We start from the raw sequence: 24,220 nt of genomic DNA, 5'->3' as shown, positions 1-24,220 counted from the left end.
TGATATTAACAAGTGGAAAGGTTGTTGGGAATGTAGGTACTCAGTGGAAAGAAGTCAGGGATAGAAGAGGTAAAAACACATAAAAGCAGCTAATGGATAAAACTAAGTCTGGTAAGGAATTAGTACCTGTTGAAAAACAAAATGCAGTAGATTCTCAGCAAGTGAAGATCAATAACATGTTTGAAATATTAGAGGTGGACAATAGTGAAGACAATGCCAATAATCAGTTGGCTTTGGTGGAGAATCATGATCCTCAAAGTGTGATACCTAATACAAAGACTGATGGCAAGTTAAATCCTGCAGCACCAGTGTTTAAACCTACTACTCCTGGTTCTGACAAAGGCAAGAATGAAGGAAGGAAGAATAAGCAGAATGCACCAGCTACTAGTGTTACACCAACAAGGGTGAACAGTCCAAGACAAAGAGAAGAATCAAAGACTAAGGAGCAGAAAATTTATGAGCAGCAGATCCAAGAGTCTACTGCAGCATGGGTTCAAAGGGCCTTTACTAGCAATATTGTGGCAACAAATACATCAGTTCAAGATGTTCCTTCACAGGATACTAGAGTGGATTTGGCACTTACAAAGGAGAAGGAAAATGAGAACATAGTTGATGCAGAATTTGAAATCTTTCAAAGGATGGAAAAAACAAAATGGAAGGGAGGCAAATTGTGGTCTGAACAAATAGAGGAAGATACAGGGGAAGGAGATATTCCTGAGGCATTACCAAGTGAGGAAGAAACTGGGGGAGACAAAATGGATGAAGGGGATCAAAGTGTAAATGGCAAGGCTAAAGACACCAAAAATTCAGAAGAGCAAGTCAGGATTATTTCACCAGAAGAAGGAAATGTTCAGAAGAAGAACAGTGAGGAAGGGAACAACATTACTGATAATGTGGATGTAGGTGTGATTACTAAGGAGATGGATGTTAACAATATTGATCCAGGGGGAACAGATCAAAGAAAATTTGAGGATCATATTAAAAGGTCAAAACATGCAGACACTACAGATGTTATTCCAAACCAGGTTCAACAGAGACATGATGAAACAGAAGTCACTTTAGCACCTCAAATTATCAGTGAGAAAACAGTAATGCCAGTGAAGGTGGTAGATACTGCAGGTGATAAAGGGGAAGAAGGTGCAGGCAAGGATATGGATGAAGAATTTACAGCTCAAAATTTTCTAAACATTGCCAAGCAAGGAGATCTATCCCCCAGACAAATTGACCAAGTCAAATCTGCAGCCAAAGGAAAAAAGAAGCAACAGAAAGACAATCAAAATGCTCCAACAGGTGGAGTTCAAACAAGAAGAACCCTGTCCAAATCTCTTAACCACTGATGGATGCAATCATATGGAATGTCAGGTCTCTAAATACTATGCAGGCATTTGAAAGACTGATTCTTATGCATAGACAGCATCATTTTGAATTTATAGGTCTAACAAGGTGGAAGGATATAGAAGAAGGATATGGCTTGCTCAAGCAGTAGTGAATGTGTCAAACAAAATATGGGCATTTATTGATGAAGTAGACATAATGTATAACATGGTGCAGCAGCTGACTTTGAGATTATTCCACACTGAAACACATGTGGAACTGATTCTAAATTTGGTCTATGCAAAATGTGATCACATAGAGAGAATAGAACTGTGGGATTCTTTATATACAATGGCATCTGATATGACCTCTCCATGGCTTGTGGGGGGTGACTTTAATGTCATTTGGGATGAGGAAGAGAAGTATGGAGGATTACCAGTGTCTTTGAATGAAATAGATGACTTTAGGCACTGTGTAAACACTTGTAACTTGTCAGATTTGGGGTTCAAAGGGAGCATTTTCACATGGTGGAATGGAAGATCTGAGGATGATTGCATATTTAAAAGACTTGACAGGTGTTTGGGGAATGTAGAACTGCAGGAAATTTTCCCAGGTTTGGAGGTTACTCACCTATCTAAGACTGGCTCAGATCACCGTCCCATGATGCTAAAATGTGATATTGAAACACCTCCAATCAAGAAACCTTTCAGATTTCTGAATTTTTGGACTAAACATGACTCATTTAAAGCAGTGGTGAAAGAAAACTGGACAACAGATTTTTGTGCAAATCCATTTGTGTTGTTCAACCACAAACTTAAGAAGCTGAAGAAGGTTTTATCAACATGGAGCAGAACAACATATGGTGATATTTTTCAGAAGATTGCTAGCTTAGAAGAAGTGGTACTTGTACATGAAAGACACTTTGAGGCATACCCCACTCAGTTGAATAGAGAAAGGTTAAAGAAGGTGCAGGCAGAAATGATGAAATATTTAGCATTGGAGGAAGAGTTCTGGAAGCAAAAGGCAGGAATGTCATGGTTCAAAGATGGTGATAGAAACACCAAATTCTTTCATTCCCAAGTCAGAGGAAGAAGGAAAAGGTTACAATTAAAGAGGATCAAGGACTGTAATGGTTGCTGGTTAGAAGAAGATGAAAAAATTGCAGAAGAGGCAGTTAATTTTTATAGGGAACAATTCACAGAATCAGTTGTTCCAACAGTGTTTCACATCATGGAGCATGTACCTACATTAATAGAGAATGAACAAAATGACAAACTGATAGCAATCCCAACAAGAGATGAAGTTAAAAATGCAGTGTATGGCTTGAACGGGGAATCAACAAGTGGACCTGATGGATACACAGGTGCCTTTTATCAAACATGTTGGGATATTGTGGGAGAGGATATTTATGCAATGGTGGTAGCATTTTTTAATGGCCAGCAGTTACCAAAATGTGTTACTCATACAAACCTGGTCCTTTTACCAAAAAAGAAAGAGATCACCACATTCTCTGACCTGAGGCCAATCAGCTTAAGTAACTTCATTAACAAGATTTTCTCAAGAGTTATTCATGAAAGATTGGTAGAATTATTGCCTGGTATAATTTCAGAAGAACAAGCAGGATTTGTGAAGAGGAGGAGTATAGTGGAGAATGTATTGTTAACACAGGAGATTATAACAGATATTAGGCTCAGAACTAAAGCTGGGCCAAATGTGGTGATTAAATTAGATATGACAAAGGCATATGACAGGGTATCATGGCTGTTTCTAACTAAAATGCTAAGGAAATTAGGCTTTTGTGAAAGATTCATTGGGATGATCTTTGATTTGGTAGGCAACAACTGGTATTCTGTATTGGTCAATGGTCAAGCTCATGGCTTCTTTAAATCTTCAAGAGGGGTTAAACAAGGAGATCCCTTATCTCCAACCTTGTTTATCCTAGCTGCTGAAGCACTTTCAAGGGGCCTAAACTCACTGCACCTAAACCTATACTTCTGTGGCTTTGGACTGCCCAAGTGGAGTCCAAAAATTAATCATCTAGCATATGCAGATGATACCATCATCTTCTGCTCATCAGATGCTACCTCCTTGAGGTTAGTAATGGAAATTCTTCACCTATATGAAGCTGCTTCAGGACAGTTGATTAACAAAACTAAATCAGCTGTATATATGCATCACTTAACTGACTCAGAGGTTGTTAGAAAGGTTGAAAAGGTAACAGGCATAGAGAGGCAGGAGTTTCCCTTCACATATTTGGGGTGTCCTATATTATGCAAGGAGAAAATTGGAATATTACCAACCTATGATATCAAAGATTATGGACAAACTACAAGCATGGAAAGGAAAGATATTATCTATTGGTGGGAGAGCTGTACTGATTTCTAGTGTATTACAAAGTGTGCCTGTACACTTGCTATCTGCTGTAAATCCTCCTAACTATGTGATTAATAGGTTACACAAGATTTTTGCACAATTTTTCTGGAGTAGTGCTGTGGGAGGTCAAAGTAGGCATTGGGCATCATGGTCTACATTATGTATGCCATGTGAAGAGGGAGGAATAGGATTCAGGTCACTACATGATGTGTCTAAAGCTCTCTTTTGCAAATTGTGGTGGAATTTTAGGACTAAGCCAAGTCTATGGAGTTCATTTATGTGTCAGAAGTACTGCAAGAAACTTAATGCAGTAATTGTGCCATGGAGGGAAGGATCTCAAGTATGGAGAAAAATGCTTGAATGCAGAGACTTAATAGAACATCAGATCATTTGGAAGGTGAGAATGGGATCCTTTATGTTTTGGTATGATAATTGGACTGGGTTGGGAGCTCTTTATTTTCTAGTACCACAGAACTTTGGTATTGATGAAGATATAATCAATGTGAGTGATTTAGTGATCAATGGAGCATGGGATACTAATAGGCTACTGCAGATTCTTCCAGAAGATTTAGCTATGCATATTATAGAGAAGATTCCTCTTCCCTCCCAGCAGAATGTCCTTGATACTCCATTTTGGATGCTTGAATCTAAAGGCAATTTCTCTGTGAAGACAGCATGGGAATATTTGAGAAGAAGAGAAGATCCTAGGGTAGCCTATAAGATGATTTGGGTGAAAGGGCTGCCTTTTAAAATTTCTTTCTTTATGTGGAAAGTTTGGAAGACTAAATTACCCCTGGATGATTTTATGAGAAGGCTTGGGTACTTTATGCCATCTAAATGCTGGTGTTGTGTTGCACCTAAGGAGGAATCTCCTGTACACTTATTTTTTACATCAAAGGCTGCTGAAACAGTATGGAGATATTTCTTACCAAGAGCAGGAATTGCAGTTCAAGATCTGACATTTCACCAGGCCATTACAAAATGCTGGACTGCACAAGTTGTTACTAGATTGAAGACAATACTGCAGGCTTTACCTGCTTGTATTGTGTGGGAGTTGTGGAAAAGAAGGAACAGTTTGAAGTATGGAGAAGCAGTGTCAGTGAGTAGGGTGATCTATCAGGTTTCTACCACAATACAAAACCTGGTACAATTAAGGAAACCAGGCTTAAAGATCCCTCACAGGTGGTCTAACCTTTTGTACATGATGGAACATTATACCCCAACCTTGAAGTATGAGAAGGTATTATGGGAGTTTCCTGAAGTTGGATGTATAAAGATCAACACTGATGGAGCATGCAGAGGAAATCCAGGGAGAAGTTCTATAGGTTTTTGCATAAGAAATGAAGCAGGGGACTTAATATATGCACAAGGGAAAGAGATCAAAGAGGGAACAAACAATGAAGCTGAAGCTACAGCAATTGTGGAGGCTTTGAGAAAGTGCAGAATAATGAATCTTAATAGGTAATGGCTGCAAACTGATTCAATGCTCTTGAAAAACATAACTGAAGAAGATTGGAAGCCTCCCTGGTGCATTATTGAGCAAGTAGAAGAGATACTAAGAGTGAAAGGGGAATATAATTTCAGAATATCTCACATATACAGGGAGGGTAATTCCTTGGCAGATCATCTAGCAAATTATGCCTTAGATGTGGGAGACATTGAGTGCTATGATTTCTGGGACTTAGATGTTCAAGGTAGAAGGATAGTTAATGAGGACAAGATGCAATGCCCATATTTAAGAATCAAGGTTGCAAGGAAATAGGTGAAGGCATGGAAGATGCAGGAGAAAGGAAAACTGGAGCCACTTTTGATATCTATCATGCTCAAACCTATAAAGGGGAGAGCATGAAAGATCAATTTTTTACTAATAATTTTTTCTTTTTTGCAGGTACAGCTATGCTATCTATATTCTATATATTAAGGAATCCTCAGGTTGTGGTATTAGTACTAAGTACTCAGCCCACCGGGGAGGAATTAATTGTAGAGTATAGTATAGTATCTAGGATGGCCACAGATTATATCTTAAAGAATGAGCTATACAAGGTCATGAAAGCATCAAGTGTGAGGCTGATAAGGGTGCTACATTTCATTTCTAGCATCCTAATACATGCTAAGAATTGCAAATTATCACATAAAAAAGGAGAAAAACACAGAAGAAGCATACTAATATTAGAAGCAACAAATAAGCAAGCTAAGATCTGGTGGCTTTATGCCACACATGTTGCAGACAGCAAAATTCCCATTTGCAGGGAATCTTTCAGCTGGATGATGCAACTGAGTAACATATGCAACGAATACAAGGGGGAATTAAAGGAATTACATACAGGGAGTCAGGCTTACAATGATAAAAAAGGAAAAATCGTCAGGTGCAGTAAAGGGGCAAGATTCAAATGCAGCCCAAATAGAGCAACACTGTGCAATATTCTGAATCAAGGCATCACCCATGGAGCTCTGCAATCCATCTCCTTCAAGGCAGAGATAGTAGGCAGGAGGGGCCATCTTCAGGCATATAGAAATTGCAACACTTCCAGGCAAGGGCTCTACTCAGGTAAAATCACGAGGATACAAGCAAGGGACTCTATTCACAAACAAATTGGAGAAGATAACACAGGAAGAAGGACAAGGATGAAAGGTGAAGAGTTAATCTGGGGTTTCGTTACACTCTATGTGAGCTATAGATATAAACCAACGGAGAAATGGAGTGTAAATGAAAGATACAGTGTAATAAAGTGGAATATAAATGGTGAAGTGCAAGGCAACACGTGTACAAAGAATAGGAAGAAATCAAAATGGTTACAAGTGCAATATAGGACAGGGGAATGTGGAATTAATTGTGGCTACATATGCAATTCAAATGTGACGTTGGGCTGGGCTGCGGAAGTTCGGAACTGGGCGACAAAAACTGGGCGAAAAAACTTGGGCTAAGGAATACGTGGTTATATCTGCAAATAGACATAAGAGGGCCATGGATAAAACTGAAGTGGCCATTCAGGCAGTTGATGAATTGTGGCTATTTTATCAAATATAAGCTCTTGGACTGGAGGTATATGAAATGCAAATTGGACTTTGATTGGGATGCTGGAAGCGGACAGGACAACATGGTTGGGCCAGTGGTTGCAGCGCTGGACTGGGCTGCTATGCAGTGGGCAAGGATGCAAGCAATGTGGCTAAAATTGCAATTTGAGGAGTTGGGAGCTATGACAACAGGCTATGGCTATTTCGGCAATTCACAAGAGTCACCGATTTGGGCTGCTGCAATTTTCATTCAAATTGGGCCAGCTGACTTGGGTCACACGAGTTCACAAATAAATTGGGCCACATTGGAGATATCATATCTATTATGGGCTAGTTTTTATGCATATTTGAGTAGAATTTTTGTGATGTCAAATTTGAGTATAATGCTCAATTTTGATAATAGGATTTATGTAATGTCCAAGTTCTATTTCATACGTTTGTTAGGAATTCATGATACTTTGTTTTTTTTTTTTTTATATATATAATAAAACTAGCCCTAGGCATTGCCTAGTGGATTGAAAAAAAAAAGGAAGAGAAGGGTTTCAATAAAATTGGGCCAAAATTTGGACTTGGCCCAAACGACCCCCCCGTCCAATCCTGACCAAACCCTAGCCCAAACCACNAATCCTTAGGTTTGAATCCGAGGGTGATTTGATGTTTTGATGTTGTTGTGAGCATTCCGAAGGTTTAAATAAGTTTGAATGGTGATATGTGACTTGTTGGCATGTTGGGTTGAGGTCCCGAGGGCCTCGGGTTGATTTTGGAAGGTGGACGGATCAGGGATGGGATTTGAGGAAGTGCTGAAGATTTCCTTCAGCTGTCATAACCGCACCTGCAGAGTGGGGACCGCAGGTGCGAGGTTTGCAGAAGTGGTAGAGCATCTGCAGAAGCGGCCAAGGCCAAGGAAGCCAGGAGCTGCAGGTGCGGAGTGAGGAAAGCACCTGCGTGACCGCAGGTGTGGGTATTTGGACACAGATGCGGATAAGGGCGGTTAAGTGAAAACCGCAGATGCGGTTGGTTTGACCGCAGAAGCGGCATCGCAGAAGCGACATGGTGGCCGCAGATGCGGAAAACACTGGGCAGAAGGTATAAAAGGTTCCCTTCGCGAATTTCTGCCTATTTTTCACCATTTATGGACGAGTTTGGAGCTCAAAGCAGTGATTTCAAGAGGGAATCGAGGTGTATCAGTGAGGTAAGCTACTTGGGCTTTGTTAATTGTGTTTGTGATGATTTTTCGATTGTTTAATCATGGAATTTAGTGGGAATTTGGAGAGAAATGAAGAAGTTAGAGCTTAAGTTTTTGAGAGTTTTGGTTGAGGGTTTGAGGGACCATTTGAGGTCCGATTTTGATGCTTTTGGTATGTATAGACTCGGGGGTGAAAGGAGTTTCTAGTTTTGTAATTTTTGTCAGATTCCGAGACGTGGGCCTACGGGCCGGGTTTGAGCCAAATTCGGGATTTTTGGTCTAATTTGATAATTTTCGTGTGGTTCATTCCTTTAGCGTGTATTGATCATAATATACTGATTTTGGTTAGATTCGAAGCATTTGGAGGCCGAATCGAGAGGCAAGGGCGTCGCGGGCTAGAGTTTTGGCTTGGTTTGAGGTAAGTAACGCTTCCAAACTTGGTTCTGAGGGTTCGAAACCCCAAACTATGTGTTCTATGATTAAATATTGAGGTGACGCAAATGCCAGGTGACGAGCGTGTGGGCGTGCACCGTGAGAATTGCGGCCTGGATCATTCCATGACACCGCTTAGTGATTCTTTCTTGCTAATATTTGTGTAGTGATTATGTGATTAAGTTAATGAGCTATAAATCATGCTAATTACTATGTTAGGGCTTCATGCCGATACTGTTGAGACCTGAGAGGTCGTTTCTTGCTGTCATATCATTAGATTCATTGATATTCTGTACTCAGTCTTGTTCACGCCTATCATATCATGTCTCAGTCTCGGGTTTCAATCGATTCTGCTGCTGTGTTGCTGCTGGTTTACGTTTGCTGCTTTGCTATTTGCTACTGATTCTCCTTCTCCTTTCATTTTGCCATAATTCCAGGTATTAACTCCTATCCTGTTGTATTGGTGCTGATTCGGAGTACATATCCAATGAAACTGCTCCTTCATTTGCTCTTGAAGACTGTGTCTGTTTAGATTGTGATGATAGATTTACTTGTTAGTGTAGGTTTTAATTTTGATGCTAGGTACATAAGTTTAAATTGTGTGATTGGGACTGCTGAGACTATTGATTTGAAGTATTTATTCGATGGTATTGTAGGTTAGTGTAGTATCATGTTCAATTAGATTTCGTTTTGTCACTGAGATTGGAATTGTTTTGGACAGCTTCAGCCTGTTATAGACTGTTTTGAATTTCAGAAGTTAGATAGTGATAATAGGTTCGATTTATTTGAGAATGATTATTTAAGTTCCATTTGTTCAAAAGTTCAGTAAGTTCAATGATAAATTGTTCAATAGACTATTAATTCGAGGCCAATTAGAATCAAAGAACTCAAATCAGCAATTTCCGGTAATACTTGCTTTGCGTTAAAATCAGAATCCAGTCCAGTAGTGAAAAGATTGGCCCATTATTTGTTGAATTGGTATCTTTTAATTATAATTTGATTTCTTGTGAATGAGCCTCACGCTGAGGCCCAATTGTCCTTTAAGTCATTTTAGTTAAAGGCCTGGGCAGCCCATTCAGGCCAAGGCTGTAAGAAATAAAAATAACACAAATCTGGGCCCAACGTCACCACAAGAAGCCCAAAGCTGGGCAATTTCAAAAGCTGTACTTCCGTCTGCCTATATAGGGCCAATTTGTAAGCCTAAAAAAAATTGCTAAAAGTCAAAAACTCTTTTATTAAAATTGTATTAGGAATGGGGATTAATTTGCAAATATAAATTTGGGTTTCAAATTAGGTGGCGGGTTCAAATTAAAAGGGTCCTTCTTTTTGTTTGAATTCGGACTTGAATTTGAAGCTTGAATTTATAAATGTAAATTAATTAACCCTTTTAGAGACAAATAATAAATAGAAAATCGTAGTTACTTTAGGTTGGCCTTTAATTAAAAATGAGACGAGCCTCGCCAAACAAAACCCATAAATTGCGGGGCCCTCAGTAATTGTCTATATTAAAAATACTTAGAACCTGGGGCGTGCCGTTTAGCGAATTCCACGGCCTCCCACAAAGTTGGAAAGACGTTAGTCGCTTTAGGCGCGCTTTTAATAATTCTACCTTCCTAAATACAGGTGCACATTTATGTGACCCAACTCCAAATCCCAACGAAGTCGAAATGTGTCAAAAACCGCGGGTGCATTTATGTGACGTGGTTCGAGATGCGTTTTTCACGACGTTGCAATTCTCTTAAAAAACAATAATAAAAGCGGTTTAAAGTTAAAAAGCACATAAGTTAAAACATGTATTAAAATCAGAATTATAGCCGATTATAATAATTTAAGCGACCGTGCTAGAACCACGGGATCCGGGGGTGCCTAACACCTTCCCTCGGGTCAACAGAATTCCTTATTCAGAATTTCTGGTTAGCAGACTCCAACTAGGAAGTCGAAATTTTCCTCGATTTGGGATTCAAGTTAAACCGGTGACTTGGGACACCAAAAGCCAATCCTATCCCAAGTGGTGACTCTAAAAATAAATAAATAATCCCATTTCGAATGATGTCACTTTAAATGGAAAAACTCCCTTATACATTTATCCTTCGGGGTATGTGTGTAAAAAAGGAGGTGTGACAGCTCTGGCAACTCTGCTGGGGAAACAAACCCAGAACTTCGGTTCAGGGTTTAAGAATTCGAGCTTAGAATAATTGTTATGTTTGGCTTTATCTGAGTTTCCTACATGTTTCCTGCTAAATGTGCTAAATGCTTTACCGCTTTGATATTATCTGAACTGTATATAAACTGTGCCGAAACCCTTCTCTTCTCACCTCCGGGGATGTGCTTACTGGTTGAGACTCCCTATTCTGTTAGTGTCATACCCCGAAATAAGAAAGAGGCTCGGACAAGTTACTAAGCTGGACGATCTTGCGGGTCCCCGGTATGTAGCCCCCTCCTCGACTCGAGTTGTCCGCTCGGGTACACAGTCTAGAACATATACCCAGGTTTTGAACCTAGAATAACTCGACCTCATGCCGGATCCCTAGTAGGAACGTTTGTTTGCATCATGTGCATTTGACTTAGGGGACTCAACACAGGGGTTGGGTCCGTCTAGGACAGGTGACCTGAAATGAAAAGACCATCCCGATGCATCTTACGTGCTACTTGCGCATTTATTTGCTTGGCTTTGCATGTTGACCGGCTTGTATATAATGAAAGAAAATTGAGAAAATAGCAGTGTAAGACTCAATAAGGATAACCTTTTGTTGCGAAAACCCAATGTCAAAATAGTACCGAAATGCTGCCGAAATAGGTAGAAAATTGTTGTTCAAAATAGTTTTGATTTTGGCACATTTGACCGAACTACGCGGGTCTGATTCTCACCGGATGTGAGATACGTAGGCAAACCTCATCGGTTCCGACCCCATTTTCAAAAAAATCCAAAAATATTTTTTTTTAGTTCTTTCTTTAGAAATCTTTCCTTAGAAAATTCAAAAAAAAAAAAGAAGTTTTCTTAAACTTAAAAATATTTTCTTTCTTTCTAATGTCTTTCATACGAAAAAAGAAAAATCAATAAAAATCAAAATGCAAAATACTTGTTTCCATCCAAAATCCAAAAATATTTTCTTTTTTCCTTAGAAAAAAGAGAAATCAAATGAAAATTCAAACAAAAAGATTTTCTTTTTACTTTTGAAATTCCCAAAGTTCAAATCAAACAAAAGGAATTTTCAGAAGTTTTTCTTTCAAAAATAAAATCAAAAATCCAAAACAAAATTCCTTTCTTCTTTTAAAGCATTTCTTTTAGAAAATTCCAAAACCAAAAAAAAAATCAAAAGAAAAATCAATCAAAAATATTTTTTCTTCTGCCTTAAAGCTTCATGGTCTAAGTGTTATAAAAAGGAAAAAAAAAGAGTTAGTTTACTCCATTCCCAATCTGACCGAACTACGCTGGTTTGATTCTCACCGGATGTGAGATACGTAGGCAACCCTCATCGGGTCCAACCACCCTTTTGCAAAAATAGCCAAAAATACCAAAATTTTAATTTTGTCACAAAATAAGTCGGGTGATGCCATTTTTGTTTAAAATAAGCCGAATGTCCCCAAAAGGGCGCCGGAAGGCTGTTTTTGCAAGAACAGCCACCCTGAGTCATTTTTGAATGGTTTGCGGGCACAACCTTAAAATCTTCCTCCCAGAAGTACTGAAAGGCCGTATCTGCAAAACCAAGTCCTGGTTTTTTTTTCAAATTAAAGGAAATTTTGGAAATATAGCCACTTTTTCTCTTTTTATGTCAAAATAAATCATTAAAATACTCCTTAGATGTCTTTCTTTCATAAATAAAAATATAAAAAAAAAATGCAAATTTTGAAAATTGAGTCCGAAAAATATTTTTGCTCAACAATCCAAAACATTTTCATAAAAGTCCCTCTTCCGAAAGTTAAGAGGCAACTTTCAAAATCCAAAAAAAAAATATTTTTCTTTCGTGTTTAGAAAATAAATGAAAATTCAAACAAAAATATTTCTTTCTACTTCTAAAATTCCTAAAGTTCCAATAAAAAGAGAAGGAATGTCTTTTGAGAAGTCTTTCTTTCAAAAAATAAAAAGAAAAGAAAAATCAAAATAAAAAATCAAAATCAAAATATTTCCCTTTACCTTCTAAAGCATTTCTTTCAAAAATTCAAAAAAAGAGTTAGTTTATTTACCTTATTTGCAAGAACTACGCTTGGTCTAGATTCATGCGGGGTCATGATACGTAGGTAATCTCCATAGGATTCGACCGTAACCCTAGAAAAAAAACGAAGAGAAAATACAGGGGAGGAAATAAGGAAAAACGAGAGAGAAAGAAACGCAAAAGAGAAAATAAGGAATCGAAGAGAAACCATGGACAAAGAAAGGGAAAAGCAGGAAAAAGAGAAAGAAAAGCAAGAAAACAAATAGTAGAAATCAAAAGAAGAAAAATAGAAAAGAAAAAGCCGGNGACAAAAATACATGGTTGCCCCAAGAACTGTAGCTGTGCACAGGTTCTTAGACTCACTGAAGATAATCAGAACGGTCCACAATCCGGACTTGGCAAAGGGTTTTTGTACTCCACACTTCATATACCACAGATATGGCCACATCGGAGGGTTCAACAACCCGGAAAACAAGATATGTAGTAAAGGAAACCGCCAAAAATGGGAAGAACATAGGCGTTTTGCTTTTATGGTGGTTTTTCTGGGACTTTTGGTATTTCCGAGGAAAGATCGAAACATTGACATAAGAATAACCGGGGTCGTCAATACTTTAATGACTCAAGCCAAAAGCACTCTTGCACCCATGATAATAGCTGAAATCTTCCGAGCTCTCACAGCTTGCAAAGCCGGAGGGAACTTCTTTGAAGGGTGCAATCTCTTGTTGCAAATGTGGATGACTGAACACTTGTGCCATTGTCCTCAATTCCTGAGTTATGGTTCATCTGAGAAAACCTGCATCGGGGAGTTCTACACAAGGATTAACGGGGTCAGCTTACCTAAAGGAGTAACCGCCTGGACATCATACTTTCAGACCGCCAGTCAGATACAGTGGACGCTTGGATGGTTACCCGTTGATGAAATCATGTATATGTCAGCGGCTAGGTCACATTTTCTCTTGATGGGACTTAAAAGCATCCAGCCTTACGCTCCATATCGGGTTCTGAGACAACTTGGGAGATGCCAAATAGTGCCACAAGATGAGGATCTTAGTGCTCAGGTAATTGAGATTAGCCCTGATGGACAGTTTCCTGATGCACGAGTCCGCCAGATTTGGAACGAATGTCAATATTTAAAGGCATATACTTGCGTGCAGGATCGGGCCAAAGGTGAAGTGTCGCCAGGATATCTTGCTTGGTACAGGAGAGAACATGAGTACGAGAGGCCAGCTAAACGACCACACCTCCAGGACTTTGTCGAATCATCACAGGATCAGTGGGGTTGGTTGGCAAAAGAAAGGGAATACAGGGCCCACATAGGAGTATTGGAAAAACAAGTCCAAAACCTCCAGTTTGAAAACAGCGTGCAAGTCGCAGCTGATGAGGGTGAGAGGAAGAAATTGGCCAAAGAGAATGAAGCCTTACGAGCCCAAATCCAAAAAGATGAAGCTAGCGGCCGAAGATCCCGTCAGGAGCGCCAAAGATGTAAAACTTATAGAAAATCTAAGGCAAAAAGTGAATGACTACAGTTTTGACCTCAACAAAGCAGAAAGAGAATTAGCCGGGGTTCGAAAATAATTGACTAAAAACGCTGAAGAACGAACCAGCATGGTTAAACAGTTGAAAGAAGAATATGATAATGAGGTCGCGGGGTTAAGGAAAAGGGTCATCGCCACAGAGAACAAAATGATCAAACAGGCAAAAGAATTCAAGGTTGAAAGAGAGCATTGCTAAACGGCATTAGCACAATTAGAAATGGACTTGCAACAACTCCAGGAGCAAAACCAGATAGCCGAGCAGATTTTGGAGGCCAGGGCCCAACAGATAGGGCGGTTGCTTCAGGAAAAGGGCAGAATCAGAGAAAAGATCTTAACCGTTGCTCACTACATTACTAGGAAATGTCAAATGTGCGAAAACATGACTCGCACCACGTTCTTTGCATCGGTGATGATATTTTTGAAGCAAATAATGAGTGATTTGGACAGACTTCAAGGGGAACTTGCATATAGGCCCGCGGCAAGACCGAACGATGTCCCGCGGGCACCAGGAGCTTTAATGTATTCATGATTGTCATATTTCCTTTCCTTTATTTTTTATATATAGTATGTCAGTGTTTGAGTCTGTATTTTCTTTTCGCTAAGAGTCTATCAGTGTTTGAGTCTGTATTTTCTTTTCGCTAAGAGTCTGTCAGTGTTTGAGTCTGTATTTTCTTTTCGCTAAGAGTCTGTCAGTGTTTGAGTCTGTATTTTCTTTTCGCTAAGAGTCAGTCAGTTGTTGAGTCTGTATTTTTTTAAAATAGAATAGTTGACGTTGAAGTCTGTAGTGTTTCTTTTATCAGAGTCTGCTACGTTGTTTAATTCGTAAGTTTTGAGTCTTTGTACTCAAAGTATTTGATATCAATAAAATTGAAAATCCCAAAAAAACATTTTGTTTCTATTTTACATTTTATTTTGCAAGAAGTACGCTTGGTCTGATTCATGCGGGGTCATGATACGTAGGCAATCTCTATAGGATTCGACCGTAACCCTAAAAAGAGAGGAAGGAAAAGAAAAAACAAGAGAGAAAGGAACGCAATAAGAAATCGAGAGAAAAACCATGGCAAAAGAAAAGGGAAAAGCAGAAAGTGAAGAAAAAGAGAGTGGAAAAAGGAAAATGAGAGAAAAAATAGAAAGAGAAATAAAAGCAAGAAAAACAAAGAGTAAAAATCAGGAGAAGAGAAAATGGAACAAGAAAAGCCGGGATGACGCATGCAACCAGTGCAAACATGTAGACATCCGTTTAACTGTATAGGTGCATCACACCCTAATGTGCGATTACCTATCTGTTACTTGTCTCAAACTAACCGTGTGTTGCTGTCAATTCCAGCTTAGCCTTTAGAAACGGTGGTTGTTTGTGGTAAGCTGGCATCGCATCAATATTTTACCAGATCGAAAGGAAGTGTGGAAATGTCTACAGAAATGACTTTGCCCGCAGTTCCCATCTCTGAGGACAGCCCCATCTCGGGGATCCCGGCATCTGAGTCTGTCACAGCTGAAGAGAACCGGATACTACGTCTCCGACTCATGGAGATGTGGGACGCCTGGACCAATGGAAGGGAGCCTCCAAGCGCCATCCCTGGATTTCCTGAACTATTCCCTAGATCTGGGGGTACCTCCAATATCCCTATCAGCCACCCTCATACTCCTTTGGGACAGCCTACCATGACCGCTCACTTCGTCGGAACACCTTCTGAGGTCCGCCCCCAGGTGTTCCCAGCAGGAGCAGCTCCTAACATCTTCACTGCTCCACCATGCTCTGCTACAACACAACCTTCACTGCCAGGGCCTGCCTTTGATCCCTCAGCTTTCACCTTCCAAAACCCTGTCTTTCCAGTGGACCCTCCTCAATATCCCACATATAATTACTCTCGGCCACCACCATTTGAGCTTACGCCAGGACAAGATCAAACTCCCAAAGCCCCAGAGCAGGATGAGATGGCAAAGAGAATGAGAAGCCTTGAACAGAGTTTAAAAAATATGCAAGGCTTGAGCGGGCAAAAGAGTGTCTCCTATACAGACCTATGTATGTTCCCACATGTACATTTGTCGTCATGGTTCAAAACACCAAAATTTGAGAAACGGTGACCCCATTGCTCACCTGAAGAAGTATTGCAATCAGTTACGGGGAGCTGGTGGCAAAGATGAATTGTTGATGGCATATTTTGGGGAAAGCTTAATTGGCATCGCTTCAGAGTGGTATATGGACCAAGATGTCTTGCGTTGGCATATTTGGGATGATCTGGCCCGAGACTTTGTTCGACAATTTCAGTACAACATAGACATCGCGCCAGACAGGAACTCTTTGGAAAATCTTAAGAAAAAGCCTTCAGAAAGTTTCCGTGAATATGCAATTAAGTGGCGTGAACAGGCGTCAAGAGTGAAGCCTCGGATGGATGAGGTAGAGATGTTCACTGTTTTCCTTCAAGCCCAGGAAGCGGACTATTTTCAGAATATGATGTCCGCCATGGGCAAACCTTTCGCAGAGGCAATAAAAATCGGAGAGATGGTAGAGAATGGGCTAAAAACGGGTAGAATCTTGAGCCAGTCAGCCATAAGAGCAACCTCCCAAGCCATTCAAGGCGGGTCTGGAGGAATGGCCAAAAGCAAAAAGAAAGAAGAAGCAGTGATGGCAGCATCGGGAGGAAGAAGATACCGGACTCCTAGACCGGTATTCTCTGAAAAAACCCCTCAACACTACTAGCTTCATACTGGTATGGCCTATGCTCCTACACCTTATGCGGTCATGAATGCACAACCCTTCGGCCGACCGCAACCACAAGCTAACCGAAATCCACCTCCATTCCAAAGAAACCAACCTCCTTACCAGAACCAATATAATCCTCGACCACCGCAAAATAATTTCCTCCCTCGGGAACCACCCAGACGTCTAAATTTTACGCCGATTGGTGAACCCTACTCCAGTCTGTTCCCGAAGCTCGTTCAGATGAATCTGCTGCAGCCTATCCCCCAAAACAGGCAGAACCCGGAATCTCCAGCTTATCAACAAGGTGTCCGTTGTGCCTATCATTCAGGAGCTGAAGGGCATAGTACTGACAATTGCTGGACATTGAAGGAAGCTGTGGAAGATTTGATTGAACAAGGGAAAATAGTGTTGAAGGATAAAGAAGTCCCGAATGTGACCAACAATCCATTGCCCGCTCACAACAACGGGCCGGTAATCGGGATGATCTGTGAAGACAGAGAATTTGATCCAGCATTAAAAGTTATAATTGCTATTGCCGATGCAGAAAAGAAACCCCAGGTACCCCCGAAGCAAGAGAAAGGGGAGAAGAAGAATAAAAGTGTCAAAACTGAGCCTGAGAAGAAACTTGAGACAAAAGTAGAGACGGAACCTCCTAAAAATTGAATTCTCTATGTTCTGCGAGGACGCCAAGAAAAACCATTAGTTGTCAGTGCTCCAAGGAAGTTTGAAGTAAAAAGGGAAACGCAAATATGTGTGCCAAAAGGAGCTTGTGTGGTACGGGGGACAATTAAGCCATCTCGGCTGAATGAGCCAGTGGTTATTGGACGCGTACCACAGAAGCCAATGACAGACCCCTCTGCAGTGCCATGGAACTATCAGCAAACAGTGGTTACATACAAGGGCAAACAAATTTCGGGGGAACTTCCAGGGAAAACCTCTGTTGAGAAGTATTCGAATGTACAGGAGGTAAACAATGCCGCTCGAAAGCGCTTTCCGTCCAAGAAGCCAGTGAGTGCTGAGGAAGCAGAAGCCTTCTTCCAGAAAATGAAGATGCTTGATTATGAAACAGTGGATCAATTGAGGAAATATCCTGAACAGGTGTCCCTGCTATCATTGGTGACGAAATCCTCCGAACATCAGAAGATCTTAATGAAAACTCTGAATAAGGCGTATGTGCCAGTTGAAACTTCAGTCGAACAGCTCGAAAGGATGGCAGGAAGGTTCTTCGCCATCAATCAACTCTCTTTTAGTAAAAATGACTTGCCTCCGGAAGGCGCAGCTCACAACAAAGCCTTACATCTGACCGTCAAGTGTGAAGGTTATTATGTCAAGCGAGTCATGGTGGATGGAGGATCGGGAGTTAACATCTGCCCACTCTCCACCTTGCAAAGGATGGAAATCGGGACAGGAAAGATTCGTCCGAATAATGTTTGTGTGAGAGCGTTTGACGGTATTAAGAGGGATACCATCGGTGAAATTGACTTGATATATACCATAGGTCCGGTAGAGTTCGAGGTGACCTTCCAGGTGTTGGATATGGATACATCTTATAACTTCCTTCTGGGGAGGCCCTGGATCCATGCTGCAGGAGTTGTGCCCTCTACCCTCCACCAAATGGTAAAATTCGAGTATGAAGACCAGGAAATCGTGGTCCACGGAGAAGACGAGCAGTCCATTTATCGTGATCCATCTATCCCATGTTTGGAGGCAAGGGAAGGAAGTGAGCATATTGTTTATCAAGCCTTTGAAATTGTGGTAGCAGATCAGCACGAGGAGGGAAATCCTTGTCCTCAGCCTTTCCTGTCTAATGCTTCAATCATGGTGGCCAGAGAAATGATTAGACACGGTTTCAAGCCAGGAAAAGGGTTGGGAAAAGCTTTACAAGGAATATCTGAGCTGGTAACTCTACCCACAGCAGAAAAGTTCTTCGGAATAGGTTTCCACCCTACCCCAGATGATGAGAAATGGGCCGAGGAAAGAAAGAAAGAAGGATGGGTTCTGCCACAACCATTGCCATATCTCTATGATACTTTTGTCAAGACCAAGTATAGCAAAGAAATGGACGATGAGTTGTTCATAGCTGAGGAAATCGAAGATATATGTGGAGCTATGAGACAAATGCTTTATGAAACAAACATGGTTCAGACAGGGGAAGGGACTAGCACCGCTGAGGTGCTCTATATGGGACCAGATGCTAAACTCCAAAACTGGAAGGCTACGCCATTCCCGATCAGGCGGGAGTCCCGGTAGACTAGCCCTGTCACCTTTTCTGCATCCCGAGTTATTTCAGGGTGTAACTCGGATGTTTCTTTTAGTTTCTTGTCTTTAAATTCCTGAATGTAAACCCTGTTATCTTTCCAATTCCAAGAAATGAAATCAATATTTCATCGTCCATTCTTTCTTATTCTTTCTAATTTTGTTATTTTTTCCTTTTCATCTTCTCTTTTCAGTTATAATAATGCGGCTTTAAATAACATGACATGCTTGCGGACTCCATGCCCAGACTCAAACACGCTGTCTAATTGTGAAATAATGAATCAAGAACCGGAATATGATGAAGAAGAGGCTTTTAGGGAAATAAATCGAGAATTGGAACAATTTGAGAACAAACCTAAGCCAAACCTGAATGACACTAAACCGGTTAATTTGGGAACTACCGAAGAAATAAGGGAAACCAAAATAAGCATTCACACAGATGAGCAAACCCGAGAGGCAATAATCCAACTCCTGTTCGAATTTAAAGATGTGTTTGCTTGGTCGTATGACGACATGCCAGGACTGAGTGTGGATCTAGTGGTGCACAAATTGCCAATTTACCCCGATTGTCCTCCAGTACAGCAAAAGCAAAGGAAGTTTAAAACTGATGTCAGTGATAAGATCAAAGAAGAAATCATAAAACAGTTGAAGGCGGGGGTAATCCGAGTGGTCTGATATACTACATGGCTAGCCAATGTGGTTCCAGTGCCAAAGAAAGACGGAAAAACCCGGGTGTGTGTGGACTACCGAGATTTGAATAGGGCAAGTCCTAAAGACAATTTCCCGTTTCCTAACATTCACATCCTTGTTGATAACTGCGCCAAACATGAAATACAGTCCTTCGTGGATTGTTACGCAGGATATCATCAGGTGTTGATGGATGAAGAAGATGCCGAGAAGACAGCTTTCACTACACCCTGGGTACCTACTGTTATCGGGTCATGCCATTTGGGTTGAAGAATGCTGGGTTAACATACATGAGAGCCATGACCACCATTTCCACGATATGATGCATCAAGACATAGAGGTGTATGTGGATGATGTAATCATTAAGTCCCGAACTCAGAGTGACCACGTGCGAGATTTGAGAAAGTTCTTCGAACGGCTGCGCAAGTATGATCTGAAGTTGAATCCAGCTAAATGTGCCTTCGGAGTCCCATCAGGCAAGCTCCTAGGTTTCATAGTCAGTAGGAGAGGTATTGAGTTAGATCCAACAAAGATAAAGGCCATTCGAGATTTACCTCCTCCAAGAACTAAGAAGGATGTGATGAGCTTATTGGGCACGTTAAACTATATCAGTGGCTTCATCGCTCAACTGACTACCACCTGTGAGCCCATATTCAAAATGTTGAAGAAAGATGCGGCAATCAAATGGACATCCGAATGTCAAGAGGCCTTCGACAAAATCAAGGAATATTTGTCAAATCCTCCAGTATTGGTCCCACCGGAGCATGGGCGACCTCTCTTTTTGTATCTGACAGTGTTGGAAAATTCTTTTGGCTGTGTCCTCGGGCAGCATGATATAACCGGAAGAAAAGAGCAAGCAATTTACTATCTGAGCAAGAAGTTCACCAGCTATGAGACCAAATACACTTTGTTGGAGAGAACATGCTGCGCTCTGATGTGGGTCGCTCAAAAGTTGAGACATTACCTTCAAGCCCACACCACCTATCTAATAACCAGGTTGGATCCTCTAAAATACATATTCCAGAAACCGATGCCCACTGGGAGGCTGGCAAAATGGCAAATCCTGCTCACTGAATTTGACATAGCCTATGTTACTCGCACGGCAATGAAAGCTCAGGTGTTGGCGGATCATTTGGCTGAAAACCCAGTTGACGAGGAATACCAACCGTTAAGCACTTATTTCTCGGATGAGGAGGTAAATTCAGTAGAAGCCATCTCTGAGGACACTCGTGCTTGGAAAATGTTCTTTGACGGAGCAGTAAATGCAAGAGGTGTAGGCATCGGGGCAGTCTTGATATCACCCAATGGTCAGCACTACCCAGCTACAGCAAGGCTCCGATTTTTCTGCACAAACAATATGGCCGAGTATGAAGCCTGCATCATGGGCATGAATATGGCAATTGACCAAGATGTTGAAGATTTATTAATCATGGGGGACTCTGACTTGATTATCCGGCAAGCCCAAGGGGAGTGGGAGACTTGAGATGTTAAGCTCATTCCCTATCGACAACATGTGGAAGATCTCACCAAACGCTTCAAGTCGATAGAATTCAGGTATATCCCTCGGTGTCATAATGAACTAGCCGATGCACTCGCCACTCTAGCTTCAATGCTGCCTTACCCAGGCAATGCCCATATTGACCCTCTGGAGATTCAAATCAAAGAAAAGCACGGGTATTCTAATGCGGTTGAGGTGGAGTCCAACAGTCAGCCTTGGTATCATGATATCAAGAGATTTCTGAAAACACAGGAATACCCTGAGGAAGCCACCAGAGATCAAAAAAGAACCATTAGACGACATGCGAGCGGTTTCTTCTTAAGTGGTGATGTTTTGTATAAAAGGACCCCGGACCTCAACCTGCTAAGATGTGTTGACGCCGAGGAAGCTGGAAGAATTATGCATGAAGTGCACGCAGGAGTATGCGGACCTCAAATGAATGGTTATGTGCTGGCAAAGAAAATTTTGCGAGCCGGGTATTACTGGATAACTATGGAGAAGGACTGTTTCGGCTTTGTTCGAAAGTTCCATCAATGTCAGGTGCACGGTGACTTGATTCATGCACCTCCGACAGAACTCCATCCGATGTTAGCACCTTGGCCGTTTGTTGCTTGGGGCATGGATGTCATTGGGCTGATTGAGCCGTAAGCTCCGAATGGGCATAAATTCATATTGGTGGCAATTGACTATTTCACGAAATGGGTTGAAGCCATTACTCTCAAATCAGTCACCAAGAAAGCGGTGGTAGACTTTGTGCACTCCCATCTCATTTGCCGTTTTGGCATTCCTGCAACTATCATTACCGACAATGCTGCAAACCTAAACAGTCGTCTGATGGGAGAAGTATGTGAACAATTCAAAATAACGCATAGAAACTCCACTCCTTAAAGGCCAAATGCCAATGGTGCTGTCGAAGCAGCGAATAAGAACATCAAGAAGATTTTGAGAAAGATGATTCAAAGCTCCCGGCAATGGCATGAAAAAGCTACCCTTCGCATTACTCGGGTATCGTACCACAGTACGTACATCAATTGGAGCGACACCGTACTTGTTGGTTTACGGTACTGAAGCAGTCATACCTGCAAAAGTGGAAATTCCTTCACTCCGGATAATCGTTGAGGCGGAGATTGAGGATAGTGAATGGGTTAAAACCCGACTAGAGCAATTGTCATTAATTGATGAAAAACGGATGGCCGCAGTTTGTCACGGGAAGTTGTACCAACAAAGAATGGCTCGCGCCTATAACAAGAAGGTGTGTCCCAGGAATTTTGAAGTGGGACAGCTGGTACTCAGACGCATTCTCCCTCATCACCAAGAAGCAAAAGGGAAGTTTGCCCCTAATTGGAAAGGTCCATACATAATCGAAAGATATTGCCAAGAGGAGCACTGTATCTGGGAGACATCGAAGGGAATGATCCTGAAGCAGCAGTCAATGCAGATGCAGTAAAAAGGTACTATGTCTAAACCTCCTGTGGCGATGGCTTTTGCGTAATTGAGATGACGAAGGCTTTCTTTTCCACTACCCTAAACACTATTACTCCTTCGTAAACCCTTTGAGCCGGTCACGCTTCTTTGGCTACCCTCTTTGGAACCCGGAAGTATTTTCAAAAAAAAATGATGAAAGGAAAAAGAAAAGAAAAGAAAAACAAAACAAAAACAAAAACAAAAATGTATTCCCTGAACTACGTTTGACTTGATCCCGAAAGGGTACGTAGGCAGCCTCTCTCTGGGGTTCAGTCACACCAAAACAAAAATCCCAATTTCCCCAAAAGTTGAAACTGGGGTAGATGATATAATGGTTCGGCCATGAATCTGCCGAAATGGTTCCAAAGTTGTAGTTCCGCCCAAAGTTCTGTTTACCCCAAAAACCTTGTCCAAGTCCTTCCGATCAATTGGCAAAGGCATGGAAGTGAAGAACGTCATTGTCGGAATCTGACACAATGCAAATTGAGAGAAATAAAATGAGAGAGTCTTATTGGTGAAAACCTTCGGGCACCATAAGGCGATGGTGAGAAGAGAAGCTGAAAATGAGAGAGTCCGCTTAGTGAAAACTCGCAAAGAGCACTATCGGGCGACGGTGAGAAGAGAAATGAGAGAGGTCGATTGGCGAAAACCCGCAAAGGGCGTTGTCGGCCGAAAAGAAGACATCTCATCACTAAAAGAGTCCTGGCAAGGTTCCTTGGTTTTGAAATGCAGATCAATGGGTTCACGAGAAGTTGAAAAGTTTGTGTGGGTCGGGCGTCCAATCCAAGAAGCATGTCATGTTCATTTGAAGCCAGCATCCACCCCAGATAAGTCCTTCTCTTTCCCCGAAAGGGATGCTTCTCTTTACACTCATATGCTTGCCTTTTGCATACTTTTTCTTTGAATCCTTTTCGGTTTAACTCTGATTCCGTAACTATTACAAAGAAAAGGTTGCAGGACCGGCTTCACAGGGCTCCGCCTGGTCAGAGTCGAAGAAAATACCCAGCCTCAGCGAGTGCGTCAGGCCAATCCCGACTGACCACGGTGGTTGATGCTTTCAAAGCAAAAACATTAGAAAAGAAAGGAAGTCAAAGGCAAAGGTCCCAAGGGCAGAATAAAGTGAAAAGGCTAAAGCCCACATGGGTGAGTCATCATGAAGTCCTAAGGCTGAACCCGGTCGGTTTGAAAAGAGATTCACCCTCAAGGCAAACGAGCAACAAAGTTCTCAACGGAATTGGGGCCGGGATCAAGTAATTGAGATGATCAAGGCCACAAAACCAACCACCGTTTCAAACTAACAAATTGTTCTTTGTTGAAAACAGGTCTAATTCAAAGCAATCGTACAAGAAGCAGGTGCAATCCAAAGGAAATGAAATGCGCAAGCGCTGAAACAGCTTTGCAGCAGGAAAACGACCAAAAAGGAAGTTTCCCCCCAAATCCTTTCATGCGTTTTGCTAAAGGAAAACATATAAAGAGGAAAACAAAATAAAAAGACAGAAGAAAAGAAATAAAAATGAACATCCCCAAAGAAAACAAATCATGGTAGCATAGGATCCTATTCCGGCCAAAAACCGAGGATTTCCGGCAAAACCGTGAAGCTTT

At 41.3% G+C, this 24,220-nt stretch overlaps 1 protein-coding gene across 1 annotated transcript; it reads left to right on the top strand.

The window, feature by feature from the left end:
• Window positions 1,337-6,612, top strand: LOC109227871. Its single transcript, XM_019393062.1, has 5 exons — window positions 1,337-1,362; window positions 1,434-3,674; window positions 3,766-5,148; window positions 5,290-5,381; window positions 5,576-6,612. The coding sequence occupies exons 1-5, from the start codon at window positions 1,337-1,339 to the stop codon at window positions 6,610-6,612; spliced, it is 4,779 nt and encodes a 1,592-aa protein (XP_019248607.1).

Source organism: Nicotiana attenuata, chromosome 6, assembly GCF_001879085.1.
Source record: "Nicotiana attenuata strain UT chromosome 6, NIATTr2, whole genome shotgun sequence".
Classification (NCBI taxonomy): Eukaryota; Viridiplantae; Streptophyta; class Magnoliopsida; order Solanales; family Solanaceae; genus Nicotiana; species Nicotiana attenuata.
Note: the sequence above shows the minus strand (reverse complement) of the source record. Positions and strands in the feature narration are given on the sequence as shown.